The 27,583-nt window shown below is 35.3% G+C and overlaps 1 protein-coding gene across 1 annotated transcript; it reads left to right on the top strand.

Moving 5' to 3' along the window:
- Positions 1 to 630: 630 nt before the first annotated feature.
- Positions 631 to 27,279, top strand: LOC140154475 (uncharacterized). Its single transcript, XM_072177043.1, has 10 exons — positions 631 to 887; positions 1,655 to 1,690; positions 2,418 to 2,459; positions 4,940 to 5,049; positions 6,336 to 6,409; positions 10,590 to 10,774; positions 18,762 to 18,935; positions 22,434 to 22,676; positions 25,578 to 25,826; positions 27,149 to 27,279. The coding sequence occupies exons 1-10, from the start codon at positions 635 to 637 to the stop codon at positions 27,277 to 27,279; spliced, it is 1,497 nt and encodes a 498-aa protein (XP_072033144.1). The 5' UTR covers positions 631 to 634.
- Positions 27,280 to 27,583: the final 304 nt, after the last annotated feature.

The raw sequence follows: 27,583 nt of genomic DNA, 5'->3' as shown, positions 1-27,583 counted from the left end.
CTACTCCTGACGAAAGCTTGACAGTTCTAAACTTGTCCGACGGCGAACCCGCTAAAAAACCCACTAATTGTTATGAATTCCCGTCGTAAAAGCCTATCCCACAAAAATTAAGGTAAAGTGAAAGAACCCCCACTCATTACTATTATATTGGCAGACTAGACTTAAAGTCATAATAATTATGACTTTATAGCCCGAAAAATTGCTTTAGGAAAACTTAATACATAAATAAGTTTAGTATAATAGAGAACAATGATTCCAATTTCCAAGTCTTCTTGTCACGGTACTCTATAGGAGATTTTATCCCTCAGAATGCCCACATCAAAATCTCAGTCTGTTGACCTACAAACACAACACATTTGGCTGATTCCATTTCGGTGTAAGTTGGGGCATAAATGTTAGGTTTGAATATAAACCAATTTCATATTGTAAGATCGTACATTATGGCTTTAATTTACTATATTACGTAAATATAATTGACTTTTGCAACTTATATTCCATTTTGAATACTGTGACTACGCGACATCTCGCCTAAGAATAAGCAATACATTTTTCCTCGATTTTTATTTCACTTTCCAATAATCAGCGGCCAGCATCATCCAGCGGAAGTAGTCGATCCAGCACGGGATCCAGCAGTATGTCTTCAGCCAGTTTTGGGAGCTATCGAGGCCACCCAGCTGCTGACACTCCACTCGACCCTGTCTATGAATACAGAGATCATAGAGGAAGGCGAAACAGCAGGACGTTTGGCATCCCAGATCCACACGCATTTGAAACCAAAGACGATGACACAAAACAAGGACTTACTAAGAAGCAATGTATTCTTATATTTTTAGTAGTGTTTTTGATTTTGGTAGCTGCTGCAGTTGCATCTATTGTTGTCTTATTTAGTAAGTAAACCCCAAAACACCAACAAAACAACAACAAACAAATAAAAACAAACAAATAAATAAACAAATAAACATCAGTATAAAGTAGAAAGAAACAAAACACTTGTTTTTGTTTCTCTATCATTTGTATCATTCTGTCTATCCTCCTCCTCCTCCTCTTTTTCTTCTTCTTCTTCTCCTTCTTTCTCCTTCTTCTTCCTTCTCCTCCACCTTCTCCTCCTCCTCCTCCTCCTCTTCTTTCTCCTTCTATCCTTTCTGCATTTTATATCTTACCCCATTTCGCAGGCTCACTCTTTATCAATCTCATTTGAGTTCTTAAAGCCAGAACCATGTCACTTATTTCTACAACAAATGAACGGTTAATTCTGCCAAGTGACCATGCATATATCCCAAATTCACTTTTATATTTTTAGAGTCACCATATACCTGAAATCCAGTGTGCAGGGTACTAGTATAGGGAAATGTGAAAATTGATGGTTTTAAGAAAATTGTAAATTGACATTTACATATGTCTAGTGATTTCATATTGTTTGTGAACAAAAAGTATGAGAAAAAATTCTTGTAAAAAAACTTGTCATCATTTTTTGCTTGAAAGTTGTTGTTTTTTTCTGGATTTCTCAAATATAAAAACTGAAATGCGATAAAATTGCCACCCAAAAGCAGCGAAATTCGCTCAACCTACAGGAAACAACTTCTTTTTTAGCCTATTAATGTAATTCATTCTATCTTATGCTCAAGTTGTTCTTCTTGTTTAAATTTGTTTGCAGTTTCACGGACATCTGATCGTCAAATATTTTCAACAGGTAAATGTAATACGAGGGTAGTTCAAAAGTCTTCAAAACATTTGGACAGTTTGTCAAGCCTATAGTTCTGTAAATGGAAACTGCCCAGGGGGAACTGCTTACATGATTAACATTTAAAGGAGGATTTCGTGATCAGTAGATATCTACGAAAAAAGCTTATTCCCAAAATTTCAGTTGATTCCGATTTTGCTTTTTCTAGTTATGATTTATGATTATGATTATGTGTATTACACTGCGGTATTCAATAGGCCACTGTTGTAATTTCGTTCTGATAATGGTATAACGAAATTCAAATTTGGCGAAATTTTTGCTGAACGAATTAATCTGCAAGAAATTTTTGGTACATGAACATTATATATAGCCGCGGTACCCAGTGGTAAATATAAAAATCTCAACTTTTTTGAGAAAAGTTGGGGGGATGAGGCTGTGGATCACGAAATGCCCTTTTAAGATGAGTACAGATTATAGGCTATAGTATAATCATGTTTATGCCTCTTTCAACTTGTTGTAAAATTTTGATTGGTGACAATTCATGTTTTTCCTTATTCTGCATGTGATTATCTTTATTAACCAACTGAAACAAACATAAAGTGTGTTTTTTTATACACAAATTGCTGTCTTTGTCCATCCATATTATAATAATTCGAATACTACATGTCTCTATAAAATTGTCAAAATGTTGCTGTTGTTGCATTGATGTTAGCTGTTGTTTTTGTTTTTATTGCAGAACGTCCACCAACAACAATTCGTCCAGATGACAGAGATATTGGTTAGTCATTGTATGATGTACTTAAGAAATAAAGGGTAATGCATACCTATCCTTTACACGAAAATAATGTGTCCGAGTCAGTAAAAACGTAAATAATGTGTGAGGCGCAGCCGACCCCATTATTTAAACGTTTTTACTGCCGAGGACACAATATTTGCGTGTAAAGGATAATGCTGCACCCTTTATTTCTATTCTATTACCACAAAATAGTGCGATTTAAAGAGAAAATATCACATTTTTGCCCAAATATTTCAAGTTGTTTTTGTACGTTTACCTCAAGGTGGAGCGCCTACGCGTAGCCAAGCGTAAGTGATAGCGATTATTGCAGAACGTGTAACCAAGCGTAATGCTTTGCGTACAATGTGTAACGACGCTAATATACTGCATCGCGCTTTGCTGTGCGCTGTGATGCGAGAAGAACATAAAGTTCGTTGCCCTGGCCACTTTATTGCTAATTAATGGTCTTTCACGTGACGCGTTTCAACAAATCACAGTGCGCGATTTTGAATAATGGGTCGTGGGGGTAATAGAATTTAAAATATTACCGTTATTTTACGGCACTTTTCCGTAAACTTTACGGTTATTTACCGTAAAATTTAATTACTATTTCACTAAAAATATGCATGTTAGTATAGAGGCAGTGCATGTGACGTATCATCCCGTAAATATGGCAGACTACTCAAATGCATTCAACAAAAGCATGATTGCAATCTACCGTGACAGTTCGTCTCACACACATAACCCTGCACTACGATCAAATAGGTTGATGACAACATTTGATTGAATGGACTGTACTCCGCCATAACTACGGTGAAGGACACCGGTTCAAATTCTTTGTTTGGAACCAATCAATAATTTCATGCAGGGCCTCTATACCCTTAGACTTTATTTGTTTAATTTATTTATCTTTTTGGCGTGTGTGTGTAAATTGATTATTGATTGCCAAGTGCCATATTTGGGCATAAGTGCAGTCCACCATTCAATGTGGAGTATAGACTATACTTTATCGATTTATTTTGCTGGAGTAGTTTCCTGTTAACCAGTTTTAAGTACTGCAAAGGTCGAATCGTGTTTGCTGTGCAGTATACTGCACTATGTGTATATGAAAAACACATTTGTTGTCTCCACAGCTGGGGCAAAAAATTAAAAAAAGTGCCCCGATTACGATAAATTGGTCTCAAATCCCATTGAACCATTTTTTAAAACTATTTTGTGATGCTACCCATATAACAAAACACCTGAGATATGACAAACTATTCGTTGTTTAAAATATTGTTCCAAGCGGAATCATTCATTTGAGACCACTTTGATCAAAATCGAAACATTTTTAAATTTGTTTGCTACCCTGTGGAGAGTTATGTCTATTTTACTCAAGAATTAACATCAGTTTCTAAAATCCTTATGAGATCATGAGAGGAATATTATATTGTTACCATGGTTACGGTTTTAACCAAGATTCATCCAATTTTGATAATAATATTATGTTGTTGGGGAGTTCCTTTAGAGATACAACAAAAAACTTTCGTGTCCCAATTTTGTCTATAGGTCAAACGTATACATATGCCTTATTTTGAATTAATGTCTATTCAGGTCTATGATGTCAGATGTACTGGCTTTAAAGGGAACCTCACGGGAAATACCCTGTTTTTAGAGAATAGGAAAGGGTTGAGTTCAGGGCAAAAATCACTGACCTATAAAAAACTATACACTAATCTTTTCTTCGTCGTTTGAAAAAAACTTTGTTTTAAGGGGGTACTACACCCCTCGATAAATTTGTGTCTTTTTGCATTTTTCTCAAAAACTAATAACACACTGGTAACAAAAGTCATGTATATTATAGGGGCAAGGAATCCAATTACTACACTGGAATTTCAGTGGCGCAAGACAAGCGGTTCGTTATGCGTTCTGTAGGCTCTCTAATTAAACTGGAGAAAAGGTGCAATGATTTTGCCGCCCCGTTCAACATCTCAAAAAGAAAAGAAAAAAAGTGAAAAGCAAAAAAAAAAAAAAAAAAAAAAAAAAAACAAAAAAACAAACGAAACAAAAAACAAATACAATCTGAGGGTTCTAACTTGCCTATTTTCAGCGCGAGCAATCTAAACAAAGAAAGTTTTCAAATAATTTTTACAATTTTCCGCCCTTTATTCCTTTAATTACTGTTTTTTTTATCGCCCCCCCCCCGCTTTTACACTTGGGACTGGCATCCGAAAAGGGTGTGTGTGTGGGGGGTACGCAATGGCTAATCTAGATTAGTTGGGGGGGGGGGGCAACCCGCCTCCATTTTGCCTCACAGCTCCCAGGATGACTTTGACTTTGGTCTTGTTCTTATGTCATACATGTCATTCACCATTTTTGATTTTATTACGAATATGGACTGTGTTACACAATATTATTGCCCTCAAATTTCCTTGACCCTTTTGTAAAATAATTTTTTCCAAGTATTCCTCAGAATAGTTGTTAATTTTATTTGTTGTTATTAGAGTACATCATTACACCAGTGCTATTGACGTTTGACATACCATTCCTACCAGAATATGCCAATCCGGCGTCGCCTCAGTATCGAATTCTTGAAAATGATGTCAAAGAAGCGGTAAGAAGAATTTTAAACACGATAAGCTTACCAGAGCTTGGAACGGTCCATGGATTTCCCATGGATTAGCATGTGTCCCTCACGGACCAACCTGGGTAAACAAATAAACAAACAAACGAACAAAAAACAAACAAACAAACAAACAAACACAGCCCGTTTCAAGTCAAAGAGATTTATTTTTTATTCCAGGAATAATATCAATTTTAGGACTTTATATACAAAACGTAAGGCCTTAAGAGTAAATATAGGTTCTTGATTTTTACCTTTTAATTTTTTGAAGTTACATTTTTAAATTTCAAATTATTCATTTTTTAAAAATCATGCAATTTTGTCACTTACGAAAGACTTAAAAATAAAACGTAGGAATTTAGAGAATACAACATACAAGTTCCAATAATATACGGTATATTTGAAAAACGTAATCATATTTGAAAAACGTAATAAGATTATAAAAGTGTGTCTACTGAAAATAAAAATTTAGGATTTTAGAGAATTCAACATACAAGTTCTAATATATATATATATATTTGAAAAACGAAATCATATTTTTAAGATTATAAAAAGAGTGGTCTTGTTATAATTTACATATTTGCAGGACCAATTAATTTTGACAGTGATTTCAATTGATATATTTTGTACCAAATCTATTCAATTTTGGTCGATTTTCAAAAAGCTCCATAATGTTGGCTACCAGCCAGTTATTTTAAAATAAGTTTCTGAATCACGTAATAATGACTGATGTCAAGCCAAGAAGGAAGACCAGGGTAAATTTAAATCAGCTTTAATATTTTGTTCACATTGAAACACGTATAATTGGGCCCTGAAGTAAAAATATTTTCTGTCAAGATATTTGTTACATGTATCGATTTTCGATAATACAATTATTGAAATTAACTCGATTAATTAAATATACGAGGGTCATTCACAAAGTTCTGCCTCAATCCTCATATATCTGACTCTGTATATTTATAAATTGTTAGCCCATGATTTGCCACGATTATCAACCATTTCAACTGGGATCTTATCTAGGCTGTGAGCCAATTTGGTTTTAATACGATTTATTGTAGGCGAAGTAAAAACTCTGTAGAGAAATTCTGTAGAGAAATGAAAAAGAAGGCATTAAAACCATAATATACGATTTCGGTCAAAGGAGAGTGTGAAATAAAGTTTTTCTTTAATGTATATGTTTATTTTAATGTGCGTTATGTTGTCAATCAGGTCACATACTCACATTTAATATAATACCGGTCCGTTTCTGTCCGGTTTCTGTTTGTATGAACATGCAGGTAACTACCGTTTTCTTGTACCGTGAAGTTAATTTAAACACGTTATACACCAGGACAGAAATTCGGAAATTCAGGTGAGCAAGATTTTCACACCGTTGGAAACCTCTGGCTAAATAATGTTTATGTGCGAAAAATTTCTTGCAGATTAGCAAATATATCGTAAAATTTGAATTACATAGCCTATACACCCAGAACGAAATTACAACACATTGTCGATGGAGCAGTGCAATACACATACGCATTTAATTTTGTAAACATTAAATCCTCCGTAGAGCTCCGTCATTAGGCTACAAGAGTGAGACAGTAAGTCTAACAAACAAACAAATTCAGATTATGATACCACTATACCAATACCACAGACAAGCTGGTTTATAATTTTATGCAAAAACTTTGGACAAAACTTTTGACCAATCAACATAAAGTTGGGGCTAATTATCGTCCAATAGGAGCATAGGGCTATAGGGGTACGAGCTCTGTTTACCGGTACAGATGTTTATTTGTCTCCGATAATTGATTGAAACACCAGACACACGATAACGTGAATATGATATCAGTTTTCACGAAGAATTTGGGAGAAAGGTCAAGTCAACACATTTTCAAAAGTTACGGCCTACCATTTACAAGGTTTATTATGATCGACCATGGGATAGGGACCTGTACAACTATTTTGTTGCTAAATAGTACTACCGTAGTGCAGTGAGTGGTAAGCTTAAAACTAAAAGTGGTAAGCTTAAAATGCCATATTCATCATGTTCATATTGTAACATTTCCATAAAAAAGGATTAGTATTTCTTTTCCATAAAATGTTAGCTTTACTGTCAGATGTGTAATTTTGAACTGAACAATTGAGTTTTTAAGCAAAGAAAATTGGAATTTACTATTATTATAACTATATGTACCAGCAGCGGCCATGTCGCCTGTGCATGAGTGCATGACACTGCACCGGGCATGCTATGGTACGATCTTTTGATGTGTTTGACCGTCTTGCACGCCATGTACGTACTGTGTTATGAACATCGCGTATGTGTTTGACAACGGTTCCTGTGCTTTATTCAAAATCTCTGATTAACAAAACTACAGCACCTGTACTGTAGTCTTAATTTTTGCAGGGTATGTTAGTTTAAATAAAGTACAGTTCAATTGTGTAAAAAACAGAATTTTCAAAAATATTGATGGCCAAAACCAGGGCTTATAACAAAATTAGGTGATATACATCATTACATGCAGGATTGCCAAACCCGCGATTTGGGCACCCAATTGGGCGATTTTCGACTTCCGTCCCGCGACAAAGAAAGTGCTCCCGCGATTTCGCTACATTTGGCCTACTTTGAAAATCTCACCCGCGAAATTTATTAAATCAGAGATGCCAGACTTCAGGAAATTTCCTGATTTCAGGAAATTTTGCTGAGATGTTTATGTGCAAAAGTATATACACAAAAGTAAATTATTAGGAAATTTTCAACCATTTCAGGAAATTTTGTCATCAACCACTGGCATCTCTGTTAAATGTTGGGTGATTTGTGACAAAGCCGACTTCAAAACTCATTTTTTTTCATGATTGCCATTCGACAAAATGGTCATTCAACAAAAGCACCAAACAACTAATTCAATAAATAAAAGTTACAAAACACTCTGTGGTAAGTGTGCTTAAGTGTGCTTCCCATGACAATGACACGCACAGGGAGGGGGGGGGGCTGGTTAATCGCATCTCATGTTGTTGCTAAAGACCACTTGAGCTGGAGGATTATCCTTAGAATATTCCCATCTAAATACTCACAAGTGGCTTAAGACGACTTAAGTACCGGTAGCTTCTTAGTGTCAGTGATGTGGGGTGTCAAGTTTCTACTTCAACATAAGTTTTTGTTTTTTTCCGTTGTCAGTTCTTTTGAAATAAAAATGTGCAAACACATTTCGCACATTTTCTTTTGAAACGGCATGATGATCAAAAACGAAGACATTATAACTGTACAAATCATGCCGAACATGCCGGACCCGGCTGTTTTGGGTTTGATTAAAAATAGCATTTTAAAAATTATTTTTGTTACTTTGTTTATAATTTCTTTCAGCATTTCCCCAAAATTAAAAAGGTAGTGCAGAACCCCGTCAAAGTTTTTTTTTTTTTATAATTTTCCTTGCAGTTTATTTTTTTCTTTAATTTTTGAAAATGTTTGTTAGTTTTTCATTATTTCAGCATTTCCCAAAAATGTCACAAAAGGGTGTGCTTTCTTGCAGTTTAAACATTTTTGTTCAATTTTGTTAGTTTATAATTTATTTCAATATTTCCACAAAAATTCACAAATAAATTTTTCTTACAGTAGGGCGTAGGCCTATAACAAAAAATCAGTTTTTGTTAGTTTTTTATAATTTATTTCAGCATTAAAAAAAAATAGAAAGAAAGTCCCTGAGCCGTCTTTTAATTTTTCTTTTTTAAAACTTTTTTCATTTTTTGTTAGTTTTTTTATAATTTATTTCAGCTTTTCCCTCAAATTCCAAAATCAAGGGGGGTGTAGAACCCCCTCAAATCGACTTTTTTTTTCTTCCACTTATTTTTTTTTCTTCAGTTCTTCCAAAAATTTCAAAATAAAATGGGGGTGTAGAACCCCCCCAAATCAACTTTAAAATTTTGGGTGATTTTTTGGCTATTTGGGCGACATTTCACGGCTAATAGCCGCGACTTGGGCTAAAAAGTTTTGGCAACTCTGATTACATGTACGTATCTCAGGTCCCAGTACGGTGCACAGTGGTCCAGAATCACCTCAAAGTGTCCCGAAAGTAGGGAACGCAACATAATCATGATAATAGTCAGACCACTGGGCATGTCATAAGTCGATATGACATGCCAGCCAATCACCAAAGTATGAAATAAGAAGCATCACAACCTGTCATTTTACGCTTCATGAAAATACTTTTCTACAAAACATACAGAACCACAAACTTACTAAACTTCAACTTGCACTACTGACAAAATAAAACATATATTTATTATTACCGCTCCTTCAGAATAACTTACATATTATTGGTAATTTCATGGATTCCTGTCCCTGAGAATGGCAAATTTCACAAAGGTTCAGTAATATCACATGAGTGCAAATATACAGTGTGCCTCTGAAGCTGAATTTATACCACTCGATCACTTTTGCAGAGAAGAGATTCCCAAGCATTCTCAGTACAGCCGTACCACACATGGCACCAGAACATGGCATGAAGAAAATTCTGAGGTGTACCATAACTCATTTTGTTACATAAACCATTTCTGCAATCAATGAACACGAATGCCAGGATGAATGCCTTCTTCGGTAGTGTATCTCTGACCCCATCAGCAAAGTACCTAGTAATAATCTGATTGGTCAAAAAAAAATACTAAGACAGTCAGCGTGCTTGACCAGTCACCAGTGAGAGCTCAATATGTATGAGGTCCATATCCCCGTTTTTGTTTGAAATCTCACTCGTTTTTATATTGCGGCTAGGGTCAAAGAATTTTAGTATCAAAAATAGGGGGTCATAATTTTTTACGCTAAAAATAGGGGGGTTATAAAATTATTAAGGGCTGGTTACTTAAAATTTATATCTTCTGCTCTGCTCCAGCATGCCTCTGTGGCTAATAGTTGGCTACATGTAGAGCGTCGTGCAAGTATTCCGGTTTGAATCTGGCCACTGGTTTTTTTTTCAACATTTGTGACCCGTTCTGACAAAACCAGGAACAAGACGTATTTTTGACATTTCATGATTTGAATGGAAATGTAAGCATGGTACAATAAGCTAAAAAATGATACCAAAATTATATACATAGCATCAATACTTTTCAAGATGGATAATTTTGTAAATGATACCTTGATATTTTTGTGATGCTTTTCAAGATGGATAATTTTGTAAATGATTTTTTTTTGCCGAACTGCTATTCCGAGAAATGGGCTAATTAGTTTCCTGCTTTATACAGGATTGAATAGGGATTATCATAGTTCAACTGTCAATTATTGATTAAATAAACCTTTTTAATTTTCAAGGATTTGAAAGTCCACTCAGTCCCAAGGTCAAATACCATGAAATTAAGAATTCCCAAATTTGATTTCTTTTATGGGAATGTCATCTTTAATTAAAGGCCTTTAAATCAAAAACATGCCTGGCGACTTGTTCCGAGTTTTGTTGGAGCTGGTCACATAATTTATGTGCGCTGACTGCTCTTGGAAAATATTAAAATTTGTTAATGTATACATTTGATTATTGCTTTTCATGTATAATGTATTATTTTTTCAGCCAAGGATCTGTGGTAACAGATTTATTCATTTATTTGGTACCATTGGAGGATTTTTTCCTGAGTGATTCCATTTTGTCTGCAATCAGAGCACAGATAGAATCTATTTTACTGGCTGCAATAAGAGAAGCAGATGGACCATTTTCTAATCTGCAACCAATATCAAGCACTCTACAAGTCAGCAGATGTAAGTGATTTTTCTTTTAATAAATTTAAATGTTCTCATGTGTTTCCTCAATAAAAGGCCCATTCAGTGATTTGCTCATCTGGAGGATCGTAAAAATCATCAAAATTCAGATTTGGGCAAAATTTGTTAGTGTTGTAGTTTAGCTACAAAATGGCAAAATTGTTCACACGCTTCACACACATTTGTACCACAAACTTATTCCGTCACCAAAAGTTGCTGGTATTACTGTACTTCAAGAAATTTTTTCCAACCTCATCCTCCCAATGTCAAAAACAAATCTACGCCACTGCTAACATAGCCTGTTAGGGGTTAAGCCAAAAGCAGTGTATTTAAAAATAAGGCAAAAAAATAAAGGTTCGTCTCAAAGCTTGCAGCGCATTTGTAAATCATGACGATTTGAAAAAAAAGAAATCACGGACATTTTTTTATTTCAAAATTGTTTTTTTAATAGTTTTTCCGGAAAAATTGGCAAAAAATTAGACTTTTTTTCAAAATACCATAAAAATACCAAGTCGGTAATAAAAAAAAAAAAAATCGCATTTCACATTTGTTTTCAGACCACTCGTGAGCTTTGAGACAAACCTTTTTTTTTTTTAAAATAAGATATTTTACATGGATCTGTCATTTCTCTACATGATTAGCTACATGTATTTGAATGGGGCTTCAACTTTGTCAATATTGTTGTTTTCCTTGTTTTTTGCCATATTTTTCATTTCAAAAATACATGAAATACCTTGACAATTTCGTTGACTTATCCTTCACTTTTAGGCAATTTTTCCTTCACTTTTTTTACACTTTTGTTGGGATCACTAAATGGACCTTTAATAAAGTGTCATTTAGGGATTTGCTTGATCAGATCAACCTAAAATGATGACAATAATTCAGATATTCTCATTTTCTAAATAAGCATACATTTATAAAATACCAATGTGACATGATCAAGGGGAATGAGTCACATGTCGGCAATTTTCTATTATAAATTTTTTACATCATTTTCTGGCAGCTTATAAATGTTACATTTTGATGCAAACCCCATCAAAATCGGACATCTGGTCACCGATTTATGAGCAATTTACCAATGGCTGAAAACAATATAAAACAAAAGAATTTGAAAACCGGGGTTCTGTTTTTGTTGATATCTCAAAAACAATATTAGCGACATCCGACTCATTCCCCTTGATCATGTCACAAATGTGTAAACCATGCAAGTAGCTAACATGAAGGCTACATGATAAAGGCTCAATCTGACAAAAGACCGGAGAAAGGGAAGTACTAGACACACACACACACGACACAATAGATTGGAAATCTGGGCACTCTGTTTAAGAAAGGTTGTTACCCTCTGGCCTATTATGAAACATATCTTTTTGGAAAATAATAAGTGCAAGTTAGTGCCACAACCTTTTCAAAGACATCAGTATTATATTGAAATTTAATGACATATTCAATTGTGCAATGTGACGATTATAGCCATAATTTACATCCTTTTTAAATTTCAAACCTGGTTTGTTGGCATATTTGAAATGGTTCCACAAGTCCCAACTTATACTTATTTGGAATCAACCAAGTTGGAACTTGTGTTTGTAGACAGAAACAATTTTGCAGCGAAGATAGTGTAAGTGGGTTTTTCTTTAATTTTCTTCCTTTTTACCTCATAATGTCAGCTTAAAACGACCAGAAAATCTTTGTAACAGTTGTTACTACGGTAATTATTCATATTTTATGGCAAAGAATAACCAAATTGAAGAAAAGACTGGAGAAAAGGTGAATTTTGCTGCCCTTCATTTTTACGATTTTGCCGCCCTGTTTTCTTTTGTCACCCGTTTTCTGCTGTCCTTTCATTTTTGCTGCCCCCTGCTTTTACCCAGGGGAGCTCACACCCCAAAGCCCCCCTCAATATATGCACATGATAACAAGGTCAATTTCTAACATTTTGGACTTTTGGTGCCTGCATGAATACCTACCTAATCAAAATGTTACCACAGTTTCATGCCTGCATGAGTACCTAATCAAAATGTTACCACAATTTCATGCCTGCATGAGTACCTAATCACAGATTCTCAATGATTTCATAATGAAAATATAACTATATTCCGTCTTTAAAGGAAAATTGTATAATAACAATAGGTAAAGCCACAGCACCAGGAAATACAATATAAAAATATCTATTGTTTCTTTAACATTATATATATTTTTTGGGTGTAACGTGTCAAACTAAAGAATAACTACCACAAAACCTTTTTACGCATTGTTTTTACAAGTTATATTTAGAGATTTTGGTTCAACACACCTTTATGTGAAGTAGAAGAAATCTATATACACCTAAAAGTTGCCCTCTAGAATTTCAGTTGAAAATATTAAACTTGATTCTATATCAGTGTTTACATGTATACCCAACATTAGGTGTGTGTTTTTTTTTTTTTTTGAAAAATATCATACCCTGGTAGGCATGTTGTCGCTTCATTTTTCTTTGGTGACATGTTGCCAAAACTTGGAATCCGACATCGAATCTTTGTCGACAAACAAAAATATAGTCTTTATAAAGCTTCTGAATTTAGCACTCAATGTGTTTATTCATGCATCCATGATGGCCAATTATGACGAATGGTAGGCCTATACCTGTCCCAGTGTAAAATATATTAATTTGCTTCCTTTGTAAAGTCACTTTGATGAGATTGTGAAGCTCTTGGTTGGTATTTTTTACTACTTTTTACTAGTAGCTACTAGTCGTGCATGATTTATTATTGATTACTTTTTTGTCGACAGTGATAGTCTCTTATCCTTATCGACTGTTAAAAAAATCTCAAAAAATCTCATCGTCAACAGTTTTGGTAAAAGTAGGTCTGTCAATAACAAGCCTATACCCTGGACATCCTGAAAAATATAAGCCTAAACATCTGCAATCCTGTGTGAAAAGCTTGGGACAGTTTGTTTATTTTACGCATCCCTGCTCCCCTTATTCAATGTTGAATGCTGAAAAATAGTAAAAAGTGGTTGTGCTCAATGTCTGCTCCAACATTGTTTCCAGGGGGAGGGGAGGGGGAGTAAGCAAGTACATAACGTGAGCTATGAAACGTATCATGTATTTTCAGCCTTATGTTCAATTCACAGGAATTTGATCTATAAAACATCATCTGTCCCAATGATTTTCGCACAAGATTGTGGGTTTTTTGTTTGTTTGTTTGTTTGTTTGTTTGTTTTTGCTTTGATTGGAAGAAATGTCCACACCCTGGCATGTGATCACATCCTGAACATTTTAAGCCTAAAAATTAAAAATTACGATCAGAGCTATATTTTGAGTTATAATAGAGAAGGGTAGAGAATACACTGTGACCCAATTAATTTGATCCACTCAAACCACATATTTAAGAGGAGGCGAATACAAATTAATTTCAGGGAAATAATAATACCAAAAAATATTTTGTGATTTAACATCAATTTGCTCATATCACTATAATAAAACATCACATACCTAAATTATTTATTCAGCCAGGTTTGGCTCCTTGAGTTCCTTGAGTAAATGTTACAAAGTTCACAGGATAATTTCAAGCTTGCTCAATTTTGTCAACTTGCAGAGACACAGGTACTCCATGTTCCACACACCAGATTCAGTGGCGTGTCCAGGGGGGAGGCTTTGGGTGCTGAAGCCCCCCGCACTTTGTTAAAAATCATGTAAAATCAGCCGTTTTTTGGCGATTCTAGCCATTAAGCCCCCCGCATAACTCTGAAAGCTCCTCTGAGCCCCCCGCAGGAAAAGATCCTGGACACGCCGGTGAGATTCTAGCACATTCGCCAAGGTCCTTTCGCTCATATCAAAACGTTAGGGTACCCTAAGCATCATTACTCATTTTCTTATTTCATTCCATTAACAACCGCGCGTACCGTCCACTGACATGAACAAAAATCAAACATTTTCTCAAAACATTTGTATTACTAAAATCACAACTTTGAAATTATTAGTCATATATCACAGTCGATATACCAAAACAAACATGAGAATGTCCTGCAATTTATGATCGCATCGAAAATAATGTAGATGATATTGTTTACTCGCAAATAATTTTTATTTACCTCCACCTTTGTATTAAAAATGTTTTGTTTTCTGCCTGAAATCCACGTTTTCAACTTTTCTATGATTTTCACGTATTTTGACCATTGATCTCAAAGCGTTATAATGACATGGAACAATTGTATACCTGGTCGAGGTATCCAATTGAAGCTTGAGATGTTTCCAAGCTTATCATCTAAGAAAGAATCTGATTTGTCAAGTATCTCACTTTCGCCGGATCGCGTACAGCGAAAAATCTGAAAAGAATTGGTACGAGCAAAAACCCCAAATCACCTCTGCTTGAACTAGGTATATTGGTCTTTGCCGCATTCTGTACACAGTCCGTGCAGTGAGTCGGTTCGTATGTTGAGGTTTCACAAAGGTTAAAGATGGTAATCTGAGACTGCATTGAACTACACACAGAGATTGCGTTTGACCTTGTGATCCCTATAAGCAGTGTTGGAAAGAAGTTATAAGTCGCAGTTTGTAATGGGTCTCTCACAGCTAAAACGTTTTGATATGCTGGCAAAGACGTGCCAACATGCTCATTCCTATTATCACATATAAAGACCTAGGTCATGCCTGGGAGATGGGACAGCTCCAAAATGTGGACCTTTTCAGAAAAAATATCGGCTTGACAGTAGTGGCTTTTAGGTCTGTTGAAGACAATTAAGGATTAAAGTCTGTCAAATAAAACCATGGAGGCACAAGCAATGCTGGGGTACAAATAATTCAACTCTTGACAGCACTGAATATTAGCATGTTAGAGAATATCCAACAGTTTTAGCCAGCCTTATAGTGTGAAGGGGCAAAGCGAAATTTTATTCCCCAATTGTCCATTTTCTATCCCATTTTAGTCATTTTAATGACATGTTACTCTTTGTTGTCCCCAATTTATCCCTGAAAATTTTCTGTGGGAAATTCCACCCAGCCCCCGGCTGTGCCGCTGAGAATATCAACACTTTGTTATTGTCAAGGGTCATTATTGCAAAAGGTTGTTATTCCAAAGGGTTAGTAATAATAATATTCCCAATAGTCATTGTTCCCAAGAAACATAATTCCGAAGGAAAAATTTAAGACTGTAATTCGAAAGAATACCAACCTCCCCAGTCATTCAGAATAATAATCAAATCCAATAATTGAATACAGATATAGCCTACTATTTTAACACCAAATGCACAGAGCTGGAGAAAATTGACTTTGACGTTGACCCAGTTACCACTATGAAAGAAGTTTTCAATGTTCTTTTGTGTACCAAGTTTACATAATCAAGGTCAAAAATTAGTGATCAAAAATTGCAAAAATATGTTCATTGTTAATTTTTATTGTCAAAATTAAACGGGACCAGGTCATATATTTAGCAGTGTTATGCTGACTGAACCGTGCAGTAACAAAAATATACTATCATGATATTTTTGATATTCAACAGTCCTCGAAGTAAACTATATAAATCTAGTGATTATCAAGCATTAGTTGCCTGATGATCGCCATACTGATCGTACGTGCGTGAAACTCCGAGTAGCACAAAATGTTTAATTAACGTGTATATTTATATATTTTAAATCTAGTGATATGTACTTAAAGTTTATGTAACTGAAACGAAAAGCCAACAATCAATTGAAAATTTGGACCTTTCATACTGAAGATATACATTATGTTTTTCTCAAAACACCTAAAAATTTTAGGTCTTTTTGGGAAATTGTTTTTATCTTTTATATGAAAGGTCAAAATGTTCAAATAATGGACAGCTTTTCCTCCCAGCTGCATACACTTTAAGGAGGCCTACATATCGTTAGATTTATAAAGTTTACTTTGAGGATTGGTAAATGTCAAAAATATCAGTTTTGAATAATTTGCCATAACATTTGTATTATATCATGAATTTAAAAAAATTATTGGATATCATAAGGACATTCCCGTATTCAAAATGCAATTCGATATGTCTGATGTGTTCTCATGTCTCACAAAAAAACTACCTTTGGATGATCTTTGGGTGACAAGAACATGGGTTTGAAAGCAAGTGGGAGTTTTTAGAAGAGCATAGTTTGAAATAACTTTAAAATAAACAAATGATTTTGAAAGAATAAAAATACATAATACTGATGCTGTCATTGTGTAACAAAATAGCATAGTATAGACATTGTAGGGCTTAAGGGGGGTACTACACCCCTGGCCAATTTTGTGCCTATTTTTGCATTTTTCTCAAAAATTATAGCGCATTGGTGACAGGTAAGATATGTATATTATAGGGGCAAAGACTACAACTACTGCACTGAAATTTCAGCAACTCAAGGCAAGTAGTTATTGATTTATTGATCAAATATTGGTTTTCCCTCATTTTTGACTGTAACTCCACAACTGTTGTCTGTGCTGAAATAAAATTTCCAGTGCAGTAGTTGTAGTCCTTGCCCCTATAATATACATATCTTACTTGTCACCAATGTGCTATAATTTTGAGAAAACTGCAAAAATTGGCACAAAATTGGGCAGGGGTGTAGTACCCCCTTAAAATGATCAGAATACATATTAGATTTGAAAAGGACTAACATTAATATAGGTGTTTGGGGGAAAAAGGCGCCTGACTGACTAATTGACCCAACTTCAGAATATGTACTCTAGCCCTACTAGTATAGGGCCTTTTAACTGTGGGATCCAAAACCATGTTATAATTAATCATAAAACCTGGCTATATCCAGAGAACTGCTAAACCCAATGACAGCTAATTCCCAAAAAATTCTACTTTCAGGTGGAGCGGTTAGTGGGTTTTAGCGGTTCTCGGATATAGTGTTTTTCGGGTGGAGCGGTTAGTGGGTTTTAGCGGTTCTCGGATATAGTGTGTTTAAAAGGCCCTAAAGTAGGGGCTTCCTTCAGGTCATATTTTTTTTATTTTGAAATTTTTTTTCTTGGATTCAGACATCCCCTTGACTAAAAATGGAAAACAAAATACCAGTACTGGTCTTTACGATTTCAGCATAGGCCCTTATCTATTTAAGGTTGATACAATATACAACTTTACCCTTTGTAAGTAAATTGTAATTTTTGTGGTATTTTCTTCTTTTTTGTTAAAAATCAACTAGGATGTTTGTAGCATTTGGGTCTTGGTCCAGTGAGTCTCTAAGACTCTGAATCCACTTGGATTGTGGGAGGATTGGACAGATATAATATGTGACATGATCAGTGGCAGCCCCCCCCACTCAGAACTCTTTCCCCACCTGTTTCCCCCCAGTAAAAACCAAAAAAATACGAAAAATACCACTTTTTGATTTTGATTTTGCCCCCCTGAAATTCACTTTGCCCCTCAATGCCCCCCCCGTTAAAAATTCCTGGCCCCTCCACTGGTAATGATCAAGGGTAATGAGTCGCATGTCGACCCTTGTTGAAAATGAGTTTTACATATGTTGCTAAAGAGGACATTTGGAGTTTTCAGAAACTGAAAACCCCATGTTGATACAACTTTTCTTTGCAAAGTGCTATCAATTCATCAATCACTGAAAACAATATAAAACAAAAGAATTTTAACACTTTATCTCAAAATCAGTATTAGCGACATCCGACTCATTTCCCTTGATCGTGTCACAATATGTTTGCTGCTTGTTGCACATTGGTGTTAAAAACATCAGTTGTTCTTCACAGGAGTAGTTTAAATGATGGTTGAAATCAGCCCTTACCTGATGCATCTAACTGGTAAAACAATAGGTTGACCATTATCTGTTTGCAACCTCCATTCCATTTAAAATCCACACTACCCCTGTAGAAAATTTAGGAAATATCTTCTTCAGGGGGAGTGTGAATTTTAAATAGAATGAACACTTAAATAGAATAGCCCATTTTGCCTGAGAAAAGAAAAGCTTCAAAAGCAGTTGCCAGAAAGGTCCTGAACAGCTTTTCTATTTAATGGTGTGAGATCTAAATCATAACTATTCATCAATTCTCTTGTAGCAATTGTTCAATATGCCCAAATCGGTGGTACAACAAGGAGAATCACACCTTCAGCTGCACTTACATCACCACCAGAGAGGAAGACAACAACATCCATCCCTCCTACTACCACAAAGGAGGTACTACCAGTTACTACAACCAAGTCAACCACTAAGAATGTACCAACAACTGAAGGTAAGCATGACTAATCAATACATGTAGATCAGGGTTCTCAAGGAAGGCAACAACATCCGTCCCTCCTGCTACCACAAAGGAGGTACGTTTGTACTACCAGTTATCACAACTAAGTCATCTACTAAGAATGTACCAACAACTGAAGGTAAGCATGGCTAATGGGCTATTGAAATCCACACTACCCCTGTGGATGATTTTGGAAATATCTTACACAGGGGGAGTATGAATTTTAAATGGAATTAGCACATTAGACAGCTCCATTTGAATTTCATACACCCTATGAGAAAGGTTCAACCTGAATCTTCCACAGAGTTTCAAATGGACCTGCCTTATGTGCTAATTCCATTTAAAATTCATACACCCTCTATGGAACATATCGCTCATTCTACAAAATCCGGTGCCAATCCACTATAAAAATTGAAAAAATAAAAGTTGTTGTTTTTTAACACTAAAACTCAATGTAATGTGAGCTACGTTACCGGCTCCAAAATGGGCTGGTTTTACTTAATCCAAGGTCATAAAAAGCAAACTAAAGATCACTTGAGTGAAATGTAAAACAGATTTCACCATTTCATAGAAGTTTTGAAGATGCGTAAATGAGTGTGTAACGTAGCTCACAGTAACGTAGTTCACTGGTTTTTAATGTTTTTAATGTGATTTGCGAACGTTAGAACGTTATGTCGGTTAATTCTAATATAAATGGGGTCCGGCCACTGGTAGCTTTCACATATTATTAGGAAGTACATGTAATAAAAGTGCATACTGTAGAATCCTGGTAACGTAGCTCACCAATCTTAACATGGTCGGTCGAAATTTCAATGTTTACAACATTTCTATGCCAAAAATGTTACAGCATTACGATTTTTACTGTGATTTTAAAAAACCTATGAGTGTTTCCTTTCAAAAACCGCAAATTACATTGATACCTCTGTTTTACTTCTTTCCAATAACGTGTGTTAAAAAGGGGTAACGTAGCTCACAGCGTTTTGGTGGAAAGTGCAATTTATTTTAGAATTACACAAAGACGTTTTAATCACTAAAAAATAATGTTGATAAACAATATGATGGTGCGTTATCTAATTAAAAAACAACAAATATGTAAAGAAATCGCATTTATTCAAAGAAAATATTCAGGGTTAGATGTGACACTTGAGCAGTGGAAACGCATTTTTAGCGATTGTTGAGCCTTTGCAAGGGTTAATCAGGCTGAAGAAAGCATTTAAAGTATGGAAAACTATATATGTCTGTGTAGATCTCGTTGAGTTCTACCAGAAAAACAACATAATTGATGCCCTAAATGCTCGACAAAGTGTTTGTGGACCAAAGAATGGAAAAAAGGCTATTGGCACCGGATTTTGTAGAATGAGCGATATTTCAAAAATCTTCCACAGGGGTAGTGTGGATTTGAAAGGGAATAGCCCAATCATTAGGTATAAATAGATTGTCATAAGGTGGGATAGGTATAATTTCTAGCCTCTCATACATCTACATTAGCCATGATCACACAGGTGCCTACCTCTGTGTTAGTGTAACACAGAGGTAATGTAAAATCATCCTTTAACACAGATATTTGTTCACACAGTCCCTCGATCCCCACTGAACTTAACAATACATATTGTGTACCTTGCACTTTTTCTTTCTAAACAGCATTGCTATAGTGCTAACACTGAATGATCACTTAGTGTTAGCTTGCTACCACAGAGATTTTTCAGTGGTAAATTCTTAGTGTTAAGGTGGTACTACAGCCCCTGATAAATGCTGTGACTAATTTTGCATTTTTCTCAAAAAATAACTACACACTGGTAACAAAAATGTATATTATAGGGGCAAGGAATCCAATTACCTCACTGAAATTTCAGTGATTCAAGACAAGTGGTTCATTATATATGTTAAGAAATGAGGTACATTCTAGCGGTACCTCTTTTCTTATCATAAATAACGTACCGCTTGTCTTGAGTCACTGAAATTCCAGTGTAGTAATCAGATTCCTTGCCCCTATAATATATACATAAGTTTTGTTACCAGTATGTTATTAGTTTTTGAGAAAAATGCAAAAATAGTCACAAATTCATCAAGGGGTGTAGTACCACCTTAAGCTTCATGTTTGTTAACACAATACTTGTTCAGACGGGTGCTAGGTGTTAACCTAACACAGACTTGACTCTTAGCCCGTCTGAACAAGCCTATTGTCTCATATGACATAGGTGATCACTCTTGCCAGTCCCATGTACAAAAGTTTTTCTTCACAGTACAATAATCTTGAATATCAAATTGATATGCCCCAAAAATAATTGTATCACATGTTATGTCAGATAATAGATGTATGACAAAATCTAAATATAGTACCTTTATTCTATTTTTTTTTTTTACTTCTAAATGCAAATGTGACACGATCTGGTCCATGGGGGCCAAAGGTGGTAAATTTGAAACGGAGATAAAGGTAAAAATAGGCGTCAAAAAACTTTAGAACTTTAGAACCAAGCATGCATTTGCTTTCAGTAAATGATAGCCTATTGTATGTATAATGTAATAATTACAGTAACTCAATTTTCAAAACTGCCTCCTTTGGCCCCCATGGACCAGATCATGTCACAAATAACATGGAAAAACAGTGGCATGATCGACAAGAATTATATAAATAAACAAATTTTTATTTTAAACATGTATATTCGCCATCGCAAATAATAAAGGAGACAAGTAGAAAAAGTGATCCCGCCTGGGAATCAAACCCAGGACCTCAAGTTTACGAGAACTGTGCCTTAACCACTCGGCCACGGGAGCTTCATGATTAAGCTGGTTTAAATTCAAACCTACAAGTGGTCACTTAACTTATCTCCTCACCGCAAATAGCCCATAGTAGCTAGGGCAGTATCCGTCAGTATGTAATACACCCGACGATATGTGACCCACTCTAACAAAAACTGGAACAAGTCGCCAGACATGCTTTTGGTGAAAATATAAAGGTATCATTTACAAATTTGTGCATATCTTGAAAAGTATTAATGCTATTTATGTAATTTTTATATACCGTAATTTTGGTATCACTTTAAAGCTTTCATTTACATTAAAATCTTATAATGTCAAAAAAGTGACACTTCCTGCTTTTGTCAAGAGTGGATCAAATATGTAAGTCTGACTGTGCAACACTGAGTGTTGATTTTGTATTTTTTTGATATTTGTTTTAGTCTAGCTCATTTTTTCCCATCTCTGGCTCATAGTACATAAACTTATATAGGGTAGGGGGTCTTTTCCCCATCATTTTTTTTGCATGAATTTAAAAAACAAAATTTACAGAAGCAGAATAAAGAATTGCGAATAGTTGCCCTAGAAGTTATTTAGTTATGGTCCTGGGTGACCGGGATAACACGCAATTCTTCTTATTCTCCCTTATTTTTCTTTCTTATCCTCCCTGTTCCCTCTTATTATCATCTTTTACTTGCTCAAATTTGTCTGATGTCTTTATGTTTATTTCATTGTTGACCTTTTTCCAATTTTCAGAAGATGTGCCTTCTACGAGAAAGACCACAACACAAAAACTACCATCAACCGCTGTACCACCAGTACCTACACAGGCAAGGTCCACTTCAAGACAGACAACACAACCTACAACTACTACCAAGGAACCAACTACAACTTCAAAAAAGACTACACCTGTTAGTACTACTAAGAAGCCTACAACTACACATGTCCTTCCAACAACAAGGAAGCCTACTACTACAACAGTTTCAACTACTACAAAAGGTACGTCAGTGGCATTCATAATGACAGGCTTCAACATAAAAAGTCCCAAGGTTTGAGATATTTTCTCAAAATATCAACAGCTATCTCAAGAACCACTGAACCAATACTAGGCTTGTTTGTACTCATTTTAATGCATTTTTCACGCTGATTCCAAATACGGTCATGAAAATGTACAATTCTGATATAATTGGCAAAAAATATTCAGTTTTTGTAAATGCGGGTGACAATAAAGTCTGAACCTACGCCCGTGTAAACTCACATAAGAGCATACAAAACCAATGGTTACCATTTCAGCATTGACCATTTCATTAGCCAACAAGCAACTAGCATATGCATGCAATTCTATATCAACACACCATGTAATAAGTCTCATTTTTTTCACCAGTTATAAACCAAACAAAATATAGTCTGGGTCGACCCAATTGGTTTTTGAGTTTGAGCATCTTACTATAAATAGGCTAATGTTGTATGTATGTGGCATTTGTAAAAGGCTCTGTCAGTTTCGATCCAAATGTCGCCAAATTCATATGGGATCAAGGGTGAAAATAAGTGGGAGACGGGAGCTGTTTAGCCCCCAGAAACACTGAAATGGCCCCTGGTCCCATCTAAATTTAAGCTGACCAGGGGACACTTTTCTTCAGAAACTGGCCCCTGGTCACTATACCCAAAAATTCAATTCCATAGCCATTGATGCATGATGAACTTATCCAGAACAAATATTGGCCCCTTGTTGATTAGAAGTGGCCCCTGGTTCCAAGTTGAATGAAGTGAACCAGGGGCCATTTTGTGTAAAAAGGAGCCCCTGGTTCATCATTTCTTATTTTCACCCTTGTACGGGATATCAATGAATATACGGGAAATGGACTGGACTTTATTTGGTTGAAATCGGTCAAGAATTGGCTGCAAAAACAGTGAAAATATGGGTAAAACCGGGGTTTTTGTTATGAAAATCAGTTGCCAGCCTGCGCGTCACTGCAGCTGGCAGGCATCAGCGATTAGGCGCACAAGCGTAATCGCGACTACGCCAATGCGCTGGCAGTAAGCGGCGCGCAGAAACCACGCGACTAGCGAGCCAGAGACCAGTGGACATGATAATACAGAAAGAAGGAAAAATAAATAAAAATTAAAGGACAAAAAGGTACATGGACGGGTCACAGGATTATGATAACAATGAACACATCCGCATATACCGCTATGAGAGGACGTATACGGGAAAAATATGTGTGTTGTATAAACAAAATGAAGCGGTAGACCTACTATAAAGAAAAATGAAATTAAAATGACAAAAGAGGTACGAGTAATAGGCCAACGGGTTAAAGTAACTAGATGAAACGGGAACGAACAAAGAAGGAAAGAAACTAATCAGGAAATGTAAGAAGAAAAAAAAAGCCTTAGCTATAATAATGATAACAGAATTAAATAAAAAACATGGAAACAGGAAATCACAAACAGCAAATAAAAAATGAAACTAAAAGGGAAATGTAACAAATGACAGATTTAGAAAAAAAATTGGAATGAGTTTAAATAAATAAATAACATGGAAACGGAAAATCACAAGCTAAGCAGCAAATATTGTTTTTAAATGGGAACAAAATAGCCCCATGTAGAAGAAACTGAAAAGAAAGGAAAAAAGGAAATGTAAAATCTACCTGTTCAGTAATTCTTCCTGTTATAGTGAACGCTCCCATTTACTCATCTAGCGCGGGTATCCCGCTAGTTTACACCAATTTTCTTTTACGGAGAGAACCTGCATAACTTTTTCATTTTAAGGAGATCAATTATCGTATGTTACATGGATCACATTGTTATTAGTTTCCTCCCTTATTAGGGTCACATTTGAAATTTTACTAATCACATTTGTAATGGGCTGTAAATATATGATGTAGGCTGTTATTTTCTTTATCATCACAGTGAGTTCCAAGTTTGTTGTTCCAAGTATTTTAATATTTAATATTTTAATGTTTAAAAACAATATGTAGCTCAAACCCTATCATAGACAAACATATACTTCTTTGATGGAAAATTACAGGGGTTTTTCTCAAACACACTATAAATTTGTTCAAAATTAACATGTTGTAAATTTCATTTGGTATTTCATTTTAAATTAAGGATGTAGACTGTGGATATTCTTCAACATTCAGTCTGAAGCCCAAAATTGATGATGAGCATTTGTGTCTTAAACAAATGTATGTGCATGCAATGCTTAACATGCATTATTATCAGCACATTGATTGCAAAACAACATGCACTTCGAATTGAAATGAGCTTGTTGCATTGCTAATTAACAATCTTTCAACAACTCTTCCTATGTTAAGCGTTGTTAATCTGTGATGAATCCACACTTTTCCAGTAGCGTATACGCGAACGCAAGGTTACGCATACGCGTTACGCGTGAGCTGAGCGCATAAAATTCATCATGCCTGGAACTTATGCGTAATACTTTCTTAATCTGTTATTGAAGTAACAGCTAAACATTACCACTTTATTCTTTAGTTTTATTGCGGATATCAACAGAGAAATCATGGACCTTCTTGTAAGGTTGTGTGGCAATGACAAACGGATATTCCGAATGAAAGAATCATGTGAATTAGACAATCTTTAGCTTGTTTTCGTTGTTGAAAGGATTCAATCATGTTTCACCGTTATTCATCACTGATTAATAACTCGCGTCCGGCGCGTCTGTGTGGTTTACTTCGCTCCTCGCGAAGTAAACCATGCAGACCACGCGGACGCATCGTTGTTAATCAGTGATGAACAACGGTGAAACATGATTGAATCCCTAAATCTAAGCCAGTTGCTGCTCAATGAGGGGTATACAAACATGGAGTCAATTATAACAATACATGCAACATACATTTTTGGCATATTAATGGATTCAAGACAATAACATCTTAATTTCAGACACAGAAGCACCAACCATCACATGTCCAGATGACATCATGCGGACTGTAGACGAAGGTAGTGACTCTGTAGTAGTAACATGGAGAACTCCTCAAGTCAGAGATTCCTACACAGCGGCTATATTGATAGATATTAGATCTACACATATCTCTGGTAGCAATTTTCGGATTGGTGAAACAACTGTTAGGTATACAGCCATGGATCTAGCTGGCAATGAAGGCTATTGTGAATTCACAGTAACAGTGATAGGTGAGAATTTATATACAAGCATGAAAGTTTGTCTGTGTTAGTAGACTTCATAATTAATTATTTAAACCTATGATCTCAACTCAAAATTAGACGTACCTCAAATTTTTGTTCACAACTTTGATCTTCATCTGAGGACTGACTGGATTTGCCAGTCTTCAGATGAACCTGTGACCGGAACTTTGATGTATGTCTTAATTTTGTGTCAAGATCATAGGTTTAGATAATTAATTACGAGATTTTATATATTTTTACTATTTTTTCTCGTCTCATCTATTACATCTTTATTAAAGAACTTTGGTAAATACTCTATGGTAGGATAAGTGTCATATTTCTGTAATTCATTGACAAAACTGGCAACCATTCTCACAGGGATTTAATCAATTTTATTCTGAGGTCATAATAAAATGTTACAGATGCTTCCCAATCGATGTCTATGAATAAGCTTTCTATAAGATCTTAGTAAATGCAACTTTTGAATCAAGTTACAGTCAAATCTTCAGTCTAAGCAGATTCATTTTTAAGGCTTTGAAATTTGAGCTAGTTCAACTGTATGACATATATGTTGCTTAATTTAGGGGCAGTCAGGATCACTCAAATTGGGAAATTTTAGAAATTGTTTTGTATTGTATCTTTAAAAGTAATGATGATAAGTACATAAATGTATACATTTTCAGAAAGGAAATAATGCAAGGAATCCAACAGGAATTTTATTCAGTCCACAACTTACCCTAAGCATCCAAATTGATGAAAATTGCATATTTGTGTTCCAAAGACACAAAACTATAATCAAATTAAGTAATTCTTGGCCAAACTGGAACACTGTGAGCGCTAGTGGCTCCATGATAAACACACGCGAATATAGCGCGGTACAGAAGAAAGTATACACACGCCTTACACTGCGTACACGCTTAGTACACTACATGGACACAACGTGCATGTTCCAGTTTGGCCAAGAATTACTTTATTTGATTATAGTAACTGTTTTCTCAAGTTTTTCTTCGTTTTTTTTTCTTTGCTTTAAAAATATAGGTCAAAGAGGATCAAAATTGGCATGGAAAATCTAATTTAGCACTTTTCTCAAAAACTGTTAGTTTTTGCAGAAATCTGCTATGCTAGTTGGATTCTTTATATCGTTTCCTTTCTGAAAATGTATACTATTTTGTACTTATCATCACTTCTTATAAAGATACAATACAGTGTCTAATTTCCCACTTCTAAAAATCCTGCAGATTCAGAATGTTTACTTGGATGAACATCCATGAATAATTCGGGGTTTTAACTATAAGTGTTTACAGATACACTTGTTTGATATTTAATTATAGATGATACACCACCGATAATATTCTGTCCAGATGACATCACTGTTCTAGGAGCTCCCAAGCAATCTACAGCAGAAGTGACTTGGTCAAGACCATTTGCGTCAGACAATTCATTTATAGATACACTTGTTTGATATTTAATTATAGATGATACACCACCGATAATATTCTGTCCAGATGACATCACTGTTCTAGGAGCTCCCAAGCAAACTACAGCAGAAGTGACTTGGTCAAGACCATTTGCTTCAGACAATTCAAATTGGATTTCTGATAGAGAGACCAATTATGAGCCAGGGAGTAGCTTTCAGCCGGAGAAACAACACAAGTCGTGTATAGGGTATATGATCGGTCAGGCAACGAAGCCACATGTTCATTTATGGTGACTGTGATTGGTAGGTTTTCAGTTCCAGTTTATTGAAATGGAATTATTTGACATTG

Source organism: Amphiura filiformis, chromosome 6 (genome assembly GCF_039555335.1).
Source record: "Amphiura filiformis chromosome 6, Afil_fr2py, whole genome shotgun sequence".
Taxonomy (NCBI): domain Eukaryota; kingdom Metazoa; phylum Echinodermata; class Ophiuroidea; order Amphilepidida; family Amphiuridae; genus Amphiura; species Amphiura filiformis.
Note: the sequence above shows the minus strand (reverse complement) of the source record. Positions and strands in the feature narration are given on the sequence as shown.

What these genes read in the sequence shown, in the direction of transcription:
- LOC140154475 (XM_072177043.1), top strand. Translation starts at nt 635, where the DNA reads ATGTCTTCAGCCAGTTTTGGGAGCTATCGAGGCCACCCAGCTGCTGAC. An exon ending in ATCTATTGTTGTCTTATTTA is followed by an intron (nt 888 to 1,654) that starts GTAAGTAAACCC and finishes ATTTGTTTGCAG; the next exon opens with TTTCACGGACATCTGATCGT. An exon ending in TCGTCAAATATTTTCAACAG is followed by an intron (nt 1,691 to 2,417) that starts GTAAATGTAATA and finishes TTTTTATTGCAG; the next exon opens with AACGTCCACCAACAACAATT.